Below are 19845 nucleotides of genomic sequence, written 5' to 3'. Positions count from 1 at the left end.
CAGCCTGTAATCGAACCCACAAATGCTGATGCTCCAGATACTCAACTAGTCTGAAGAAGGACAGTTTTATTGCTTCTTTAATGAGAACAAAAGTTTTCAGGTGTGTTAACATAATTGTAAAAGCGTTTTCTAATGATCAATTAGCCTTTTAAAATTATAAACTTGGATTAGCTAACACAACGTGCCATTGAAACACAGGAATAATGGTTGCTGATAATGGGCCTCTGTACACGTATTTAGATACTCCATTAAAAAAAATCTGCCGTTTCCAGCTACAATAGTCATTTACAACATTAACAATGTCTACACTGTATTTCAGATCAATTTGATGTTATTGTAATGGACAAAAAAAGTTGCTTTTACTTCAAAAACAAGGACATTTCTAAGTGTCCCCAAACTTTTGAACAGTAGTGTGTGTGTGTATGAATGTATGTATGTATGTATGTATGCGTATGTGTATGTATATATATATATGTATGTGTAAAGGTGCCTTAAGAAAGTATTCACACCCCTTGACTTTTTCCACATTTTGTTACGTTACAACCTTATTCGAAAATGGATTACATTTATGTTTTGCCTCATCAATCTACACACAATACCCCATAATGACAAAGCGAAAACATTATTATTATTATTWTTTTTTTTACATTTGAGCAAATTCATTAAAAATAAAAAACATACCTTATTACATAAGTATTCAGACCCTTTGCTATGAGTCTAGAAATTTTAGCTCAGGTGCATCCTGTTTTCATTGATCATCCTTGAGACGTTTCTTCAACTTGGAGTCCAACTGTGGTAAATTCAATTGATTTTACCTGTCTATATAAGGTCCCACAGTTGCCAGTGCATGTCAGAGCAAAAACCAAGCCATGAGGTCGAAGGAATTGTCCGTAGAGCTCCGAGATAGGATTGTGTCGAGGCACAGATCTGGGGAAGGGTAATAGAATATGTCTGCAGCATTGAAGGTCCCCAAGAACACAATGGCCTTCATCATTCTTAAATGGAAGTAGTTTGGAAACACCAAGACTCTTCCTAGAGATGGCCGCCCGGCCAAACTAAGCAGTCGGGGGAGAAGGGCCTTGATCAGGGGGGTGACCAAGAACCCGATGGTCACTCTGACAGAGCCTCAGAGTTCCTCTGTGGAGATGGGAGAACCTTCCAGACGGACAACCTCCTCTGCAGCACTCCACCAATCAGGCCATTATAGTAGAGTGGCCAAACAGAAGCCACTCCTCAGTAAAAGGCACATGACAGCTCACTTGGAATTTGCCGAAAGGCACCTAAAGGACTCTGACCATGAGAAACAAGATTCTCTGGTCTGATGAAACCAAGATTGAACTCTTTGGCCTGAGTAACCAAGCGTCACATCTGGAGGAAACCTGTCACCATCCCTACGTTGAAGCATGGTGGTGGCAGCATCATGCAGTGGGGATGTTTTTCAGCGGCAGGGACTGGGAGACTAATCAGGATCAAGGGAAAGATGAACAGAGCAAAGTATAGAAAGATCCTTGATCTTGCTCCAGAGCGCTCAGGACCTCAGACTGGGGCTAAGGTTAATCTTCCAACAATCTTCCAACAGGACAACAAAATTAGGAAAAAGTCAAGGGGTTTGAATACWAATTTTATCGTGTTTAGGCCTACATTTTAAATTGACTGCATTTAGATTTGTTTGTCACTGGCCTACACACAATACCCCATAATGTCAAAGAGGAATTCTGTTTTTCATTTTTTTTTTTACAAACTGAAATATCTTCAATCAATAAGTATTCAACCCCTTTGTTATGGCAAGCCTCTTAAAAACGTCTTAAGTATAGGGGGCAGTATTTTCGTTTTTGGCTAAAAAACGTACCCATTTGAAACTGCCTATTTCTCAGCCCCCGAAACTAGAATATGCATATAATTGTCAGATTAGGATAGAAAACAAAGTTTTCAAAACTGTCAAAATATTGTCTGTGAGTTTAACAGAACTGATATTGCAAGCGAAAACCTGAGGAAAATCCAATCAGGAAGTGCCTCATTTTTTGAAACCTCTCTGTTCTTATGCATCCCTATCACCCATTTAAAGGGATATCAACCAGATTCCTTTTTCTATGGCTTCCCTAAGGTGTCAACAGCCTTTAGACATAGTTTCAGGCTTTTATTTTGAAAAATTAGCGAGAAGGATCACATTGCGTAAGTGGATAGGTGGGGGCTCTCAGAGTGAGTTTTGCGCAACAGAGAAAGGCGGCCATTGTTTCTCCCGGTCCTATTGAAAAACCAACACTCCCGGTTGATATATTATCGAATAGATATTTGAAAAACAACCTGAGGATTGATTATAAAAAACGTTTGACATGTTTCTGTGGACATTATGGATATTATCTGGAATTTTCGTCTGCGTTGTCGTGACCGCTCTTTCCTGTGGATTTCTGAGGATAGCGCGCAAAACGAACTGAGGTATTTGGATATAAAAATAATCTTTATGGAACAAAAGGAACATTTGTTGTCTAACTGGGAGTCTCGTGAGTGAAAACATCCGAAGATCATCAAAGGTAAACGATTAATTTGATTGCTTTTCTGATTTTCGTGACCAAGTTACCTGATGCTAAGTGTACTTAATGTTTTGTTGAGCGATCGATAAACTTACACAAACGCTTGTATTGCTTTCGCTGTAAAGCATCATTTCAAAATCTGAGACGACAGGTGGATTAACAAAAGGCTAAGCTGTGTTTTGCAATATTGCACTTGTGATTTCATGAATATGAATATTTTTTGGTGATATTATTTGACTGTGGCGCTCTGCTATTCAGCGTTACTGATGACAATTATCCCGATACCGGGATGGGTGGTTCAGAAAGGTTAACAAGTCACATAATAAGTTGCATGGACTCACTCTGTGTGCAATAATAGTGTTAAACATGATTTTTGAACGACTATCTCATCTCTGTACCCCACACATACAATTATTTGTAAGATCCCTCAGTTGAGCAGTGAATTTCAAAGACAGATTCAACTGCAAAGACTAGGGAGATTTTCCAAAGCCTCGCAAAGAAGGGCACCTATTGGTAGATGGGTAAATATAAAAAAACAGACATTGAATATCCCTTTGATCATGGTAAAGTTATTAATTAGACTTTGGATGGTGTGTCAATACACCCAGTCACTATAAAGATACAGGCCGTCCTTCCTAACTCAGTTGCCAGAGAGGAAAGAAACCGCTCAGAGATTTCACTATGAGGCCAATGGTGACTTTAAAACAGTTACAGAGTTTAATGGCTGTGATGGGAGAAAACTGAGGATGGATCAACAACATTGTAGTTCCTCCACAATACTAACCTAATTGATAGAGTGAAAAGAAGGGATTCTGTATTCCAAAACATGCATCCTGTTTTCAACATAGCACTGAAGTAATACTGCAAGAAATGTGGCAAAGCAATACATTTTTTTTGTCCTGAATACAAAGTTTTATGTTGGGGGAAATCCAATACAACACATTACTGAGTACCACTTTCCTTATTTTCAAGCATAGTGGTGGCTGCATCATGTTATGGGTATGCTTGTAGTCGTTAAAGACTGGGGAGTTTTTCAGGATAAAAAATCCTGGAGGAAAACCTGTTTCAATCTACTTTACACCAGATACTGGGAGATGCAATCACCTTTCAGTAGGACAATAGCCTAAAACACAAGGCCAAATCTACACTGGAGTTGCTTGCCAAGAAGACAGTGRCCGAGTTACATTTTTTACTTAAATCTACTTGAAAAATCTAAGGCAAGACCGGAAAATTGTTGTCTAGCAATGATCAACAACCAATTTGACAAAGCTTGAATAATTCTGAAAAGAATAATGGGCAAATGTTGCACAATCCAGGTGTGGAAAGCTCTTAGAGACTTACCCATAAAGACTCCCAGCTGTAATCGCTGCCAAGATGCTTCTAAAAAGTATTGACTTAGTGGTGTGAATACTTATGTAAGTGGGAGGGAAGGATTTGGACACATGGTGAAAAAAAAAATATATCTTTTTATTACTATTATGTTATATTAGATTAAGGCTCTGCCATAAGTGACTATCCTTTTTTCTCTTTCATTTTTTGAATTCTAAGCCATCTTAGAACACTTCAGTTTGGCTGCGTTTGGACGGGCGGCACGATTCTGGTCTTTTTTCACTGGTTGGTCTTTTGACCAATCTGATCAGCTCTGAGAAAGATCTGGTTTGAAAATGTCTGGTATGGTTGGTCTGGGGATCCATTGGTGGGAAGGGATATCAGAATTGGGCTACCTATGTAAACGCAGCCTTTGTATCTAACTATTTATGTTGACATTATAAGTTGTTTTAGATACATTCTTTGAAGCAGCTCTTCTACATGCATATAAGAGAGATTTTTTTTAGAAAACATTTTAAACTGAAAGGTTACATGCATACATTTTTAAGAGGGTGTAAGTGATCGCCTTAGAGACTTGAAATCATTTACATGGCCAGATGAATCACCATCAAAACAAGCAGTAATATGCATTGTTACCTGTAGGTGTCACTGTGGGTTTAGATACAGGTTTCTGAAAGGCCCTGTGCTATTTTATTAAACGTATTGATGGGAAACATACCCTCAGACAGATCTCAGCACAGATGGGTTAATTTTAAAGTAACTATCAGATTTGTATATTTCAACTGCAACATGGAACAGTTGGTCTTTCATAGTTAAGCATACAGTTAATATACAAAATACCACATAGTAGACAATTGTTTTACTGTTTGAAGGGAGGATTTGATTTTGTATTTATTGTTGTAAGGTTTTAGATGTGATTCTTCTTTACTGAGGTTAATTGGACAATAATTGTGTTTTTTAATCTGTTCAATGTTTCTCATGGCATCACTTCTTCCTTGGTTATTCCATTAGGCTCCTTGGGCTCCCCTGGGGGTTCAGGCCCAGGTTCTGCTGGTTCAGGCTCTGCTGGTTAAGCCTCTGCTGGTTCAGGCTCTACTGGTTCTGGCTYTGCTGGTTCAGGCTCTGCTGGCTCGTGCTCTACTGGTTCTGGCTCTGCTGGTTCAGGCTCTGCTGGTTCAGGCTCTGCTGGTTTCAGGCTCTTTCTGGTGGTTTTTCTGGGCAGCTGGGGCTCTGCTGGTTCAGGCTCTGCTGGCTCTGGCTCTACTGGTTCAGGCTCTGCTGGATCAGGCTCTACTGGTTCAGGCTCTGCTGGTTCAGCCTCTGCTGACTCTGGCTCTACTGGTTCAGGCTCTACTGGTTCAGGCTCTGCTGGCTCTACTGGTTCAGGCTCTACTGGCTCAGGTCCTGCTGGCTCAGCCTCTGCTGGCTCAGCCTCTGCTGGCTCTGGCTCTGCTGGTTCAGGCTCTTCTGCTGGCTGAGGTTCTGCTGGTTCAGGCTTTTCTACTGGTTCAGGCTCTGCTGGTTCAGCCTCTGCTGGCTCTGGCTCTACTGGTTCAGGCTCTGCTGGTTCAGGCTCTTCTACTGGCTGAGTTTCTGCTGATTCAGGCTCCGCTGGCTCGGGCTCTACTGATTCAGGCCCGGCTGTTTCAGGCTGTGCCGGTTCAGGCTGTACTGATTCAGGCTCTTCAGCTGGCTGAGGCTTTGCAGGTTCCGGCTCTACTGGTTCAGGCTGTTCTGGTTGTTCAGATGAACCACTTCCTGGATTTCTGTTTATCTCAATGATGTTCTGGATGAGGTCTGGACTGGGGAAGTCCATGCTGATTACTCCCAAGCAGTCTGGTTTGTTAGAGCCTGTCTGTAGTTCAACTATGAGCTTACTGAGCTGACCATTAACTACTTTGGCCACAGTTTTAGGGCCTTTGAAAATGGCTGTGGCGGAGGAATCGGTCAGTGCCAATGCATGACCACAATTCTCTTCAGCTTCTTTCAGATGTTTTGTGATCTTCTTCATCATGTTTTCAATGTCTTTGAATGTGTCGTCACCTGTGACAAAAGTGTCATGGTTAAGTGTTCCAACATTGAAATTGGTACTCTGCACGAAGATGATCTTCCCCCTTGCTTCTTGCATTTTGGGGACAAATATCTTTGTCCATACTCTATCTTCAGAATTCTCAATCAATGTTTTGATACATTTTCCAGCTTTTTTCATGCTCATTCCTTGCAGTGTCACTCTCAAAAGCACAGACTCACTTCCATGTTTGTCCAAGAACTCCCATAGAATGTTCAGCACCTCATGGAACTTGGTGTGTATTAAATGCCCATCCATGACATCAAGGATGTCGTGGAACATACTGGCTTCTACACGTATATCAAAGTACCGCAATCCTGCTTTCAGCTGGTTCTCCAAGGTCCAAGCCTGACACTGTATAAGTGGTCCACCATACAGAGTTAGGCTCTCATGAGTTCCGGGGATAGTAACAGCCGAAAGGAGTTTGTCATCAGGTATAGACTCCATCCACTTTTCCTTATAAGAGTTTTCATTAAGTGTTGAGTCGTCACTAAAACCTGAACCACAAGCAGTTGTGAAAATCCTAAAAGGGAAGAGACATGACATCACATTTCTGTCAACCTACATTAACTAAATGATCATGTAATTTTTCTTTCTATGAACAACTCCAGTACCATGTGGCAAACGAGCCTAATGCAAGCAAATAACTCTTACTTACAAAGAGAGAAGACATAGGCATAGAGGGAAGCCCATGGTTGTAGTATTTCCAATGAAGCCAATCTGGGAATGAAAAGAGTGGATGCACTTGTCCCATGAACTGTATAGTAATGACACACACAATACAAAAAGTGAACTTACAAAACTTTTTAATAACAATATCCCATGTTAAAATCCAAGCTGTATCCTATTCAAAAGCTATGTTACAAATACTGCTCAGTAATTTTCAATCAGCCAATTAGTCCATGATATATACTGAGTGTACAAAACATTAGGAACATCTTCCTTATATTGAGTTGCACCCTTTTTTGCCCTCAGAACAGCCTCAATTCGTCAGGGCATGGACTACAAGGTGTCAAGTGTTCCAAAGGGATCATGTTGACTCCAATGCTTCCCAAAGTTGTGTCAAGTTGAACCATTCTTGACACACATGGGAAACTGTTGAGCGTGAAAACCCCAGCAGCGTTGCAGTTCTTGACACACTCAAACCGGTGCGCCTGGCACCTACTACCATACCCCGTTCAAAGGCACTTAAATATTTTGTCTTGCCCATTTACCTTGTGAATGGCACACATACATATTCCATGTCTCAATTGTCTCAGGTTAAAGAAGGATTTTTATTCCTTGTCTCCTCCCCTTCATCTACACAAGTGGATTTAACAGGTGACATCAACAAGGGAACATAGCTTTCACCTGGATTCACCTAATGTTTTGTACACTCAGTGTATATATATTATAATTTTTCCCCCCATGATATTTCCTTACCTCTACAGGTGTTTAAGAGTCTTCTAATCCCCCAGTTTGTATCAAAGGTTGACAATGATCCTGTTCGTGGAACTGTCGATTGGATAACTGACTGTAAGACTATTAGGACTACACCCACACTGCTCTGTGGCTCACAAATGTACATAAAAGATATTAGGAATTTGCATCTTTCACTGTACCTGTCCTAAGTCACACACTAATACATCCCATGATACTGTACTGCAATAAGTTAATATCGATTCCAAAGAATGCATAAAAGATGACGATGAGAGAGTTGTGGGACAATATGGCCTTGGAATGGTTCCTTTTAGCAATACAGAAACATGATGAGTAGACACAATAATTAAACTGTAATGTTTGAGTGCTGATCTACCCTTTGATGATCATGGAAATACGAGCCAGTCATGAATGGGAATATTTTCATATTGTAACACAGCCATCAGTGGCATGAAAGAAGCTATTCAYTGCAATGTTTGATTTCAGGTTATACAACTTTTCAGGTCATTCTTATCGACTCCTCAACAACAGGTACCAACCATGCTTACATTCAACTTTTATTTTATATTTTGAATAGTCACTATTTATAAGCAACAAGTTTTTTTTAGGTTTGGCTTGATCATCCCCTACCAGATATGAGATGAGATGTCCTGTCAAAAAAGTATCTCAGAGGACAAATTTGTTTCAAAGGGCATCAGTGGTGACCCATCATTCAGGGCAGGTGGGGCACCTGTTTTTTTTGGGGGGGGGGCTTTCCTGTTTTGCATGTTATTTTGGCATTAATACATGTCACATATCAGTTTGCAAATAATGTAAAAAAATATATCATTGAGTTAATAAAGCCGCATACAAAGATGGTCTCTTTTGTTTTCTTGAGTAAGGGAGCTCCAAATTGCAGGTGTTTCAACCTAGCTCAGTGCTTTCTGTGATGGTGCGGCAAGCTAGCAGAAAACCCGGAGAGTTGGGCCGTGATTGGCTCAGTGTTCTGTCACTCATGGGGACACAAATGTCACTGCCAAGTCTAAGCGTAGACTTAGAAAATTCTAGCCACTTGAATGCTGCCACAGAGTTACATTAGAAGTGCCCATCCAAGAATGCTCAAGGATAAAATGATGTCAAATCACATTATCTACAGTGGCTTTGATTGGACTGATCATGTCAGTCCAATAAAAAAAWWTTTGCTAGCAGTCATCATCATGAATCAAGTCGACAATCTACTGGCAAATCCTTTTTAATCGTTGTCATTTGAAGAGAAATAAGGAATTGAAATTATAGATAAAACGTATCGGTGCTCATCGGCCATTGGACATAAACATTACACAACAAGTGGGAAATCGCAAATTCAACACTGAGTGGTTTGGAAGGAATCAGTGGCTAACTGTGAGTTCAAGACAACTGGGAACTCGGGGAGAAACGAGCTATGACTGGGAAAATACGTTTTGAACTTTCATCCAACTCGGAATTGTAAATCGGGTACTTAGGCCTCTTTCTAGAGCTACGACCTGAAGATCACTGACGTCATCATGATTCTACCTTTTTTAATTAATTTTTTGAGGTCCCTCTTGTCTTGAAAGCACCATAAATCCAGAGAATGCCAGACTTTGATGACAATGTTTGATAACAAAATTTGCCCACGAAGGACCTCCGCGCCACCTTCCTGTTCAAGTAAGTACAGCACAACAAGATGAGTCCAAAAATGTCTTGTATGCTGCTGCATAAATTATGTGATATGCCAGGGAGATATGCATACTGTAGCTAAGAAAGTAATACTAAGTGTATGTTGTGTAGCAAGCTGTTAGTAGCCCATGTGCCTCACCACACAATCAACCTGATTGTAAGARATGCTCTGAAGTGGATGAAGCCCACCGTGGACAAAGTGAAAGCAGCTGTGGAATACTTCCACAGGAGCACAGTAGGTGTTGAAAAATTAAAGTCTACACAACGCCATATGGGGATGTCTGAGCTAAGGCCTAAACAAGACTGCACTACAAGGTGGAATTCAACATTTTATATGTTGAAGCGGTTTCTTGAGTCAAAGGATGCCATCATCTCTACCCTGGCCATTGTCAATGCACCTGTTGATGCTCTGACCCAAGAGAAATGGGAGGAGGTGTGCAGAGTCCTGGAACCCTTTGAGCAGGTCACTGTGGAGATCAGTGGAGAGAGGTAGAGTAAGCAGTTATTACTACATCATTATTTAATCTAGTATTATATATGTATATGAGCAGTAGATGAGAATGTAGTATCAGTAGACAAAACATGAACCTGAACTAAGTTACTCTTCTCTCTTTTCAGCTATGTGACAGCCTCAAAAATGATACTCCTGTGTAAGGGTCTGCAGCGAATCACAGCCAGCCGCCAGAGAGAAGCAAATGTAACCACAGGACAGAGTTGACACCCTATGTTCATCAATGGACAGAAAGTTCCACAGAATGGAATATAATCACGTKCTATCAGAAACCGCTGCACTTGACCCCAGGTTTAAGAAGTTAGCCTTCAGTGATGCCAGAGCGATTGATGAGGCTCTTCAAAGAATAACCTCAGCAGCAGGGAGGGACAGCCCCAGCAGTCAGCTGGCTCAARCACCAGGGCAACAGGAAGAAGAGGGAGCAGAAGCACCAGCAGTAGTGCCACAAACGTCTGCTGTTTGGTTGCTGTTTGACGAGAGAGCAACTGGGGATGCAGCGYGAAGGAATCCCTCAGCAGATGCCATAATGGAGGTCCGGTCCTATTTGGAGGAGCCGCTCCTCCAAAGATCTGCAGATCCTCTGAGCTGGTGGAAGAACAAGGCCTCTGTCTACCCACGGATTACTAAAGTCATGACAGGGAAACTTGAAAACAGGACAAATAATTACTGAAAGAAGAAACTGTATCAGCCCCTTGAAAGTGAAGCAGCTTGCAATTCTGGATGCAAATCTCTCATAAAAGCTAAATATGGTCAGCATTGCTGTGTGTTGCTGGTTATAACATGGCAATAAAGAAGAGAGAGAAAAGAGGGACCAGTTTAATGTTTTAAGTGGGATGCTGCAGTTTTGCACATTGTTATTTATCTTTCTTTGATATGGTGCAATATTCTATTATTATGTTGTTCAGATTGTATTCGTTTTGAATTGTTACATTTATATGCACTTTGTTTATATACATTAAAAAAGTTATACTTTAAATGCACATGTGTAATATCATCCTTTTTTACATTTATTTCAATTTGTGGGATGCTGCAGTTTTGCAAATTGTCATTCATTTTCCTTTGATATGGTGCAATATTCTATTATGCTGTTCAGATCCTATTCGTTTTGAATGGTTAAATATATATGCACTTCGTTTATATACTATAACGACCCTGGGTTTATAAGCGGGGATATCGACTCTGCCGCTCGAGCACGCTTTTCTGGCACAGTCGATAGCACGCTGGACTTCGGGCTAGAAGGTCGAGGGTTCGAGACCTGCCCCCTGCTTGTTTCATTACAATATATTATAGAATTATACTTTAAATGCAAATGTTTAATAGCATTACTTTTCATAACAAACCAATGCATTTTTAAATACATTGTGGTTAAGGTAGAGTATGATTTCATTTAATAATTTAATTCGAATTGTTTTAACACCAATCATAGTCAAACTATCGCAAACTGTTTGACTTGAAAAAAGAAAATATATATTTTTTTTAAGAGCCGTTTGGGAGCCAAAACAGTTGGCTCTTTTTGGTGAGCTGAGCAGAACGAGCCGGCTCACTGAAAAGAGCCGGAATGCCCATCACTACTGGAAAGATAGAGGTTGGTCTATGATGTGGTTCAATTTGTCTGATTGGTTGTGTTCTGCTGTGCCACGTGACTTTGAGCGAATCAACTAGCCACCTGTCATGCGCAACTGTTGCACTTGTCCACTTTGTGATTGAAGAGCGGAGCAGAGGTTGAAGAACCCATCGACTAACTGTTACCTGGACTAGGCTAATTTAAACGGTGTAGTTGAGCATTTTGACATTATGCATTTACTACAAGGTTAGCAGATAAAGGTAGTTATCCACAGTCTCAGTACAGCACGGTCCACCAATACAGCAAGTGAGCTAACTAGCTTGCTAGCTAATCCTCTGGTTCTACAAGATGTCTATGAGAACACTTCCTCTAGTTTTTATTAACCTCGGCGGAGAAATGCTCTATATTCTGGACCAACGTCTTCAAACTCAGAATACCGCCAATGATAATACACAGAAAGGTAGTCTGTAACTAGATTAGTATAGCTAGCTACTGAAGGCAGGTTAGCTGCGCACACAGTAGACTCCCAATTAATCCTAACCCTTTCTAATTAGCCTAACTAGTTAGATGACTAACCTCAGTCACACATGAATAGGGGAAACCTATTCATCTGGGCCAGGGGTAGACAGCCCTCGTCCTGGAGTGCAACTTCATGTTTTGGAAGACCAGGTGTTGAATTCAGGCAATCATTGAACTGATCAATTAGCTCAGTTGGTCAGGTGTGGTGCCTAGTTGAAACTAAATCCTGCGGTACCTGCGGCACTCCAGGAATAGGGTTGCCTACCCCTGATCTGGGCAATTCTATGGTAACGGAGTGATGCTGATACTCAGATTTTTTTTTGCTTTAAAATGTATGTCAAACAAAAACCAATGATTGCAAAGTTAAACAAACAACAAAGCACTATGCTCAATGACTACTGTTAACAATTTCAACAGAATATTTTACAAAAACACACTTACTTGAAGAACAATGCAGATGTAAAGTTTGGTAACAGAATGACTGTTTGTGCTGTCATTTTGTTACCAAACTTTGCATCTGCACAGTTCAAGTTTTTAAAAAAAGTCTCAGCATCACTCTGTTACTTTGCTAATCTTTAAATGTATGAGTTAATTGCAAGTATCTTTGGTGTAGTAGCAGTTTGAATTTAACCATCTCCCCCCCCCCCCCTAAACATATTATATTTTTGCCCTCCTTGACATATGTATTTCCCTAAACATCACTTTATTGCAGGTGTATGGTCAGATGACGACAGAAAAAGAGGTATCTTCCTAGCCAGTCAGATCCCTCTCCCATGTATCCTAAAATTTTGGGATTCCTTTCTGTACCTCCATTTTATCACCTTTATTTTGTATCACCTAAAATGCATTCCTAACCAAAATGTTTGACTTTTTTTTACATTTTTGTTTTGTTCAAGTCCTTAATAAATTAACTGTTTCTGTCTGTCCTATCATGTCTATAGTTATGAATGACATCATAGCCACCATGTTCAGTAAGGCCTTTATGGAGGAACTGCTGAAGCCTCAGGACCTCTACAGTAATAGGGCTCTGAGAACAGTGCTAACACGACTAGCCCATGCCTCCATCATGAGGCTCAACCCCGCCAGCATGGATAGGGTAGGCAACATACAGTAGACTAGAGGCCCTAATTCAAATAATCCAAGCTTAGAAATTACTTTATTATTTAAAGCCTCCATGTAGTCTGTTTACTGTAAATCATCACTGTATGGCTAATACATCACTTTATTTCATGAAAATAACTCAAAATATATTTTTTGCCAGTGAATTTACATACACAGCCATGATTGGCGGATTGAATCAACCCTACCCCGCTTACTCCTTCAAAGTAGGAGGATACATATGCAAATACAGATGACTGGTCATTGGTCAGAATAATCAGATCAGATTGTGATGTCATGCTATGGGCCAAAAACTCCATCCCACCTGAGCAGGCTGAAATTCTAGGAATTCTTTTCAAAAAGCTCTTGCACTAAAGGGCATTATCATMATTTTCACAATTTCAGAGTGTTACGTCAACCTCATAGGGTGAAGAAGAAAGAAAAAAAGGGAAAATACGTTTTTGACTGCACTGCCCCTTTCAATCTGCCCCTTTAAATCAGCTGTGTAGTGCTAGGGGGAAAACTAAAGCTGTGTTCGAATACCCATACTAACATACTGTGTACTATACTTAATGAGTATATACGACATACTATATTAGTTAATTTTAGTATACTGTAAACGAAYGGTATCATTTCAGTTGAGCGTACTAGAGCTTCGCCTGTCTACTGGAAGTTGATACGGTTGCTATGAAACCTCTTGCTAGCTTGTTAGCATAACAAATGACTAGCTGAACATTTTATGATTTCGATTGTGTTCGTAAATTCAATCCGGAGTGCCAGAGTGCGCTCTGGGCGTTCGTAAATCTAGAGTGTTGTCAGATTCTGTTCATAAATTCGGAGCATTCAGAGCGCACACTGGAAGCTCTGGCCAAGGGTTGATCCGAGCGTTCAACGGCAGTCAAGCACCCAAGCTAACTGGCTAACATTGGCTAGCTACTTCCAGACACAAATGAGACTGAGAACACCTCACTCTGACTATTTTACTCGCCCTAGCAGAGCTGGTTAGGCTGTTTTCATGTTGTCTAGAGCGTTGATGACTAACTATGCTGCTGGCAAATTTTTTATTATGATTTTTTCCCCCCAACGTTTACTGACACCGGCCATATTCAACGGGTGTTGAGTGTTCGTAAATTCATCAGTTATTCGGGGCGAGAGTGCTCTGAAATCGGAGTAGAATGATGTGAATAATCAAGTCAATAAACGTTAGGTAGTTAGTTAGATAGCAGATAGCTAATAATACTGCCTGGCAAGTTCGATGTATTAGTAGCCAACTAACGTTAGGTAGCTAACGTTAGCTAACGTATCGGTACCTACTGCTGTAATGCTATGCGGTTCGTAAGAATAGCGTAGCTAACAAATTGTCAGCCAACACAACGTGTAACGTAACTTATTTGAAAAGTCATTACTTTTTCACATTGCTCAACAATTTTTCATAATTGGTTAAAACAATGAATTTGTATCCGCTTTTGTAGGACTTCGGCTGCATATTTTCCGCCATTTTCTTCAAATCTGAAAACGTGAAGCCATGACCATTTTTGGAAGAATTGCATTATGGGCCATAAAAGCACGGCAATAGTGTCCACTGCATGTATACTTCGAATTTTGGCGAATTTATTACGACATCCAGGAACTTTTGGCATACTAGCTATATCCATACTATGACCAATAAGCATACTAAACTCAGCAAAAAAAGAAACATCCTCTCACTTTCAACTGCGTTTATTTTCAGCAAACTTAACATGTGTAAATATTTGTATGAACATAACAAGATTCAACAACTGAGACATAAACTGAACAAGTTCCACAGACATGGAATAATGTGTCCCTGAACGAAGGGGCAAAGTAGCAGTCAGTGTCTGGTGTGGGCACCAGCTGCATTCAGTACTGCAGTGTATCTCCTACTCATGGACTGCACCAGATTTGCCAGTTCTTGCTGTGAGATGTTACCCCACTCTTCCACCAAGGCACCTGCAAGTTCTCTGACATTTCTGGAGGGAATGGCCCTAGCCCTCACCCTCCAATCCAACAGGTCCCAGATGTGCTCATTGGGATTGAGATCCGGGCTCTTCGCTGCCATGGCAGAACACTGACATTCCTGTCTTGCAGGAATCACGCACAGAACGAGCAGTATGGCTGGTGGCATTGTCATGCTAGAGGTCATGTCAGGATGAGCCTGCAGGAAGGGTACCACATGAGGGAGAAGGATGTCTTCCCTGTAACGCACAGCGTTGAGATTGCCTGCCTGACAAACAAGCTCAGTCCAATGTGCTGTGACACACCGCCCAAAACATGATGCACCTCCAAATTTCCCGCTCCAGAGTACAGGCCTCGGTGTAACGCTCATTCCTTCGACGATAAACGCGAATCCGACCATCACCCCTGGTGAGAGAAAACCGCGACTCATCAGTGAAGAGCACTTTTTGCCAGTCCTGTCTGGTCCAGCGACGGTGGGTTTGTGCCCATAGGCAACGTAGTTGCCGTGATGTCTGGTGAGGACCTGCCTTACAACAGGCCTACAAGCCCTCAGTCCAGCCTCTCTCAGCCTATTGCGGACAGTCTGAGCACTGATGGAGGGATTGTGCGTTCCTGGTGTAACTCGGGCAGTTGTTGTTGCCATCCTGTACCTGTCCGCAGGTGTGATGTTCGGATGTACCGATCCTGTGCAGGTGTTGTTACACGTGGTCTGCCACTGCGAGGACGATCAGCTGTCCGTCCTGTCTCTCTGTAGGGCTGTCTTCGTCGTCTCACAGTACGGACATTGCAATTTATTGCCCTGGCCACATCTGCAGTCCTCATGCCTCCTTGCAGCATGCCTAAGGCACGTTCACGCAGATGAGCAGGACCCGGCCATCTTTTCTTTTGGTGTTTTTCAGAGTCAGTAGAAAGGCCTCTTTAGTGTCCTAAGTTTTCATAACTGTGACCTTAATTGCCTACCGTCTGTAAGCTGTTAGTGTCTTAACAACCGTTCCACAGGTGCATGTTCATGAATTATTTATGGTTCATTGAACAAGCATGGGAAACAGTGTTTAAACCCTTTACAATGAAGATCTGTGAAGTTCTTTGGATTTTTTAAAATTATCTTTGAAAGACAGGGTCCTGAAAAAGGGATGTTTCTTTTTTTGCTGGGTTTATATACTCAATTCACGTCACTAATAGTGAGGTTAGTATGAGTATTCGAACACAGCTTAAATGTGAAACACTGCGGCCTATCCCTTTTAGCCTCAACCACTAGGCCCRTCAACAGGCCCCTTTCAAATATGAGTAGATTAGAAAATACTGGTCATGCCATCTTATTTTGCATTTAACGTACTGTAATTTGTGTTTTCTTTTGTCTGCTGTTTTCTGTATAGCTTTATGAATTGATGGTGATGGCTTTCAAATACCAACTCCTGCTATGTCCACGTCCCAGAGACCTGCTGATTATTTCATACAATCACATAGACGCCATCCGGGAGTTTGTGAGAGACACCCCCAGTGTTCTCAACCAAGTGGATGAGACACACCGAAAGATCATTGAGGTAGGGGCCTGTCACTGGCACTCTATTCCCTATATAGTGCACTACTTTTGATGTATGGCAATTATTTTTTTTATTTACAAAAAAGTATCATGTTCGAGTGATCCGTGTACATGCTCGCAACCAAAAGCCCTGTAGCAGAGAGCTATACACTGATGTCGGGACCTTGACAAACTTAGCACTGAGTAAGTGTTGACCATGAGAACACAAGATTGATGGCTATAGCTATACTCAACAAGTATATTATTCCTCTGGCTTATTCTATCTAGCTCTATTTGTAATATTTATGCCTCTTTAGCTTGCTAGGTAATCAATCGTCTGACACCTGTGATGATGTAGACAATAGCCATCTGATTACATGTTTCCTAATTTACATGAGCTGCATCTGGAGTCAGATGTGATCTTATTTACTTCTATGTAAACAAAACGGTTTCTGATTCGGAACTGCACACACAACTTTTCATGACATGATTGGGAAATGGGTTTATAGGGCTCTGGTCAAAAGTAGTGCAATTTTGTAGGGAACTGGGTGCCATTTGGGACGCAGCCTGATTAATTGTGACAGATTACATGCATGCTTTACCTAAACTACAAAAAGATGGCCTTAATCTGCTGTCTCGCCCACATCCTGCTTGTAATGCCAAGCTAAGTCTGATGTACCCTTTTCGACTCTTCCTGTTTGCTAAAGGTGTACACACCCTTGTCTGATGGGGAATTTCAACTCCTCCGACAAACGCTTCTCATATTTCTTCAAGACATGCATGTCAGGGTAAGTCCCTTTTTATCTTTATCGGCTGTTAAAAACTTAATGTTTCTGTATAATAAAAAATAAAAAATCCATACAAATAAATCGTATTTTGACCGATTCTGCTGTTGACAAAAACAAAAACAAATATGAATGCTGTCTCTGACAGGTATCACTTTTCCTCAAGGATAAAGTGCAGAATCCCAATGGACGCTTTTCTCTCTCGACCACAGGCCCAGTGCCCCATGGGACAGAAGTCCCGGGGTTAATCAGGTAAAATACTTGGCAGTAGCCAATGTGGAGTCGCCAGAAAACGCTAAGATCTGGTTTTCAGGGATATAGAATTTTCAACCTAACTTCCATTTCCCCTGAAAACACTGAAGTGGGAACTCCGCTCAGGCATCTTTCTAAGCCTGCTACGTTAGGTTAACTTGGCAGTAACGCGACGGAGGTGTTAAACATATTTGAACCGCTATATAACGGATCAACTACCTGGTCTCCATGAGTAGTGACTGAGAGGTCATATAGAAATGCATTGTAAAGGCCAAGAGGAATTGTATTGACGGTCATGCATCACATGCTACAGTTAGTGGTAGTATTTTGCTAGTCTGTTCCTTTTTTTACTAGTTCCCTTTTAGATGCGTTTCAACCTGAAGACATCAATGTAACCAATCTGAATTCAGGGTTTCATCTCTGACTTCCTGTTATCACAGGATGTTTAGTAGCAATGGGAAGGAGTGGAAGAGATGGGAGTTCCCCACTGGAGGCAGGTACACCAGCTCCATCCGAGTGGGCTCCTTTGAGCGGTTTGGAGATAGAGTCATCCGAATTGGGACAAATATGTAAGTAGCTACCTACTGCACCTGGCATGGAGGCTCGACCATTAAAATGGCAAAAAAATCCTGGAAAGGGAGTCGTAAATCTACATTAGCTGTTTGTTTTAAATCGATATGTATCTGTTGAATTCTAACAGGTACAGTGTGACTCAACCAGAAGAAACTCACACATCCAAGAACTACTCTCAAAAGGTAGAACTCTGAACACACTTCATTCCACTTAAAGTGCCCTCATTTTTGTCATCAGGCAGTATGTATCATGCATCTCAAAGTAGGGGTGCTGATTTAGGATCAGTTTAGCCTTTTAGATTACATTGAATAAGACTACATGGACAGGTAGGACCTGATCCTAGCACTCCTACTCTGAGAGACTTGATCCATACAACCCCAGGTGTGCATGCTTACAAGCACAGTAAAGACTGCCCTCTTGAGGCACTAGCACTTACTGTACATTTGAGTCATTTAGCAGACACTGTTATCCAGGCAACTTACATGATTTTTAAAAACCTTTTCATAATGGTCCACCGTGGGAATTGAACCCACAACCCTAGCGTTGCAAGCGCCATGCTCTACCAACTGATCCACACAGGACTTACTCTCCATGGGGGGGCAGTAAACCCAAGTAACCCAATCTGCAACCCAAATGGCACCCTATTCCCTATATAGTGCCATTTGGGATGCATCCCCACTATATATACTTATTGTTCCACAGGCGAACTCTGAACCCAACCCCCTGGCCAAAGAGGAGCTGAACCTGCTGGCTCGACTGCTGGGTGGAATGAAGGTTCAGAACCGAAACACTGAAACAGGGTTCCGGGTCAACCTCTTTGCCACAGACCAAGAAGAAGAGGAGGCGTGAGTTCTCTTTCACTACTAGTGCCTTAGTTCTTTGTTTAACAGTGATTGTGATGCACATTGCAGCATCTTGATCATCTATAATTTGGTTTGATCAGAGCAAGTAATTGGTATGTGTGAAGGAATGATCTTTGTCTTCTACAGTGGAGCATCAGGAGGGAATGGGGATCAGTCATTCCAAGTGATTAATATTCAAGCAACACAGGTATGATGGTATTGAGTAATTTCATAGCAATTACACATACCAAATGCGATCTGCCGTTCATCTGGCGTTTGTTCGCCGCAGTGTGTTTTAGGGACCGTCTGACTGCTGACATTTTCAAGCGTTTCTACATGTAGATCGGTTTGCAAATTACGGCTGGCACTCTGTTCAGAGGTGCTAAGTACTCTCGGCAGGCAACCTAGCATCAGACTGACAAACCAAAGATCACCATGTCATTGGTGTGTATTCCTGCTCAGCTCTCTTTTACAATCTCCACTAAACCCCCTTTAAGCTCAACAGCATATCTGTATCAAGCAACAATTGTAGTTCATTATTGTACTGATTATGCATCAAATGAAGTGGGGKTTTTTTCCCTCTCAGGACGTGCAAGTCAACACAGAACTGGCTCGGATCGCGGGAGAGTTTACCGGGGAGCCTGAACAGACTGAATCGCCAGCGGGACCAAGCAACAAGGGGGATGACCTGCTAGCCATGATGGATGAACTTATTGAACTATAATGTTGATTATGTTGAGGTTTTGGTGGGTAGAGCTGTACAATCAGTATTGTAGTTTGGGCAAGATGCCTATTGTAGTTTGGRTGCCTAATGTTACTGTGGTTATCCACTATATTGGAGCTGGTCAATCAATGCTTACATACACAAACTCAACATTACCTCTTAGGCTCGTTTGTTGGACAAAAGTTGAATCACGTATTACTTTAGTCAATCTTTTCATCCSTCTGGTGGTGTTATTCTGGTTTGTAGATTACATCTTAAAACGAGTGCAAAAAGTGAAGTATAAGACTGTAAAAATAAATGAAAATTATTGTAGATATGAATAGCTGTTATGTTGTATATTTGTAATGTAGATGATTCATTGAAGAAAATCTTGTGTATATAGAGAATATTTATATATAGTATGTATGAGTTTTATTTTTGTACTCGGTGGCACTTCATATTTTGGTAAATGATCTAC

The 19845-nt window shown here is 41.3% G+C and overlaps 2 protein-coding genes across 4 annotated transcripts; one reads left to right on the top strand and one right to left on the bottom strand.

The window, feature by feature from the left end:
• Window positions 1-4929: 4929 nt before the first annotated feature.
• Window positions 4930-7413, bottom strand: LOC111954797 (1-phosphatidylinositol phosphodiesterase-like). The gene is made up of 3 exons (XM_023974709.2): window positions 7351-7413; window positions 6587-6648; window positions 4930-6451 (listed from the first exon to the last, which is right to left on the bottom strand). The coding sequence occupies exons 2-3, from the start codon at window positions 6619-6621 to the stop codon at window positions 4930-4932; spliced, it is 1557 nt and encodes a 518-aa protein (XP_023830477.2). The 5' UTR covers window positions 6622-6648; window positions 7351-7413.
• A 3820-nt stretch (window positions 7414-11233) lies between these two features.
• Window positions 11234-19821, top strand: oscp1a (organic solute carrier partner 1a). Of its 3 annotated transcripts, XM_070435986.1 has the most exons (11): window positions 11234-11559; window positions 12331-12360; window positions 12560-12714; window positions 16067-16234; window positions 16920-17000; window positions 17146-17249; window positions 17690-17818; window positions 17950-18004; window positions 18525-18667; window positions 18812-18872; window positions 19251-19821. In XM_070435986.1, the coding sequence occupies exons 1-11, from the start codon at window positions 11448-11450 to the stop codon at window positions 19386-19388; spliced, it is 1176 nt and encodes a 391-aa protein (XP_070292087.1). In that variant the 5' UTR covers window positions 11234-11447; the 3' UTR covers window positions 19389-19821. The 3 variants fall into 3 exon arrangements, with proteins under 3 accessions (XP_070292087.1, XP_023830874.1, XP_070292086.1); XM_023975106.2 differs by lacking the exons at window positions 11234-11559; window positions 12331-12360 and adding an exon at window positions 19007-19108 and having other exon boundaries at window positions 12564-12714; window positions 19251-19337; XM_070435985.1 differs by lacking the exons at window positions 11234-11559; window positions 12331-12360 and having other exon boundaries at window positions 12564-12714.
• The last annotated feature ends 24 nt before the right edge of the window (window positions 19822-19845 follow it).

Source organism: Salvelinus sp. IW2-2015, linkage group LG30 (genome assembly GCF_002910315.2).
Source record: "Salvelinus sp. IW2-2015 linkage group LG30, ASM291031v2, whole genome shotgun sequence".
Lineage (NCBI taxonomy): Eukaryota > Metazoa > Chordata > Actinopteri > Salmoniformes > Salmonidae > Salvelinus > Salvelinus sp. IW2-2015.
Note: the sequence above shows the minus strand (reverse complement) of the source record. Positions and strands in the feature narration are given on the sequence as shown.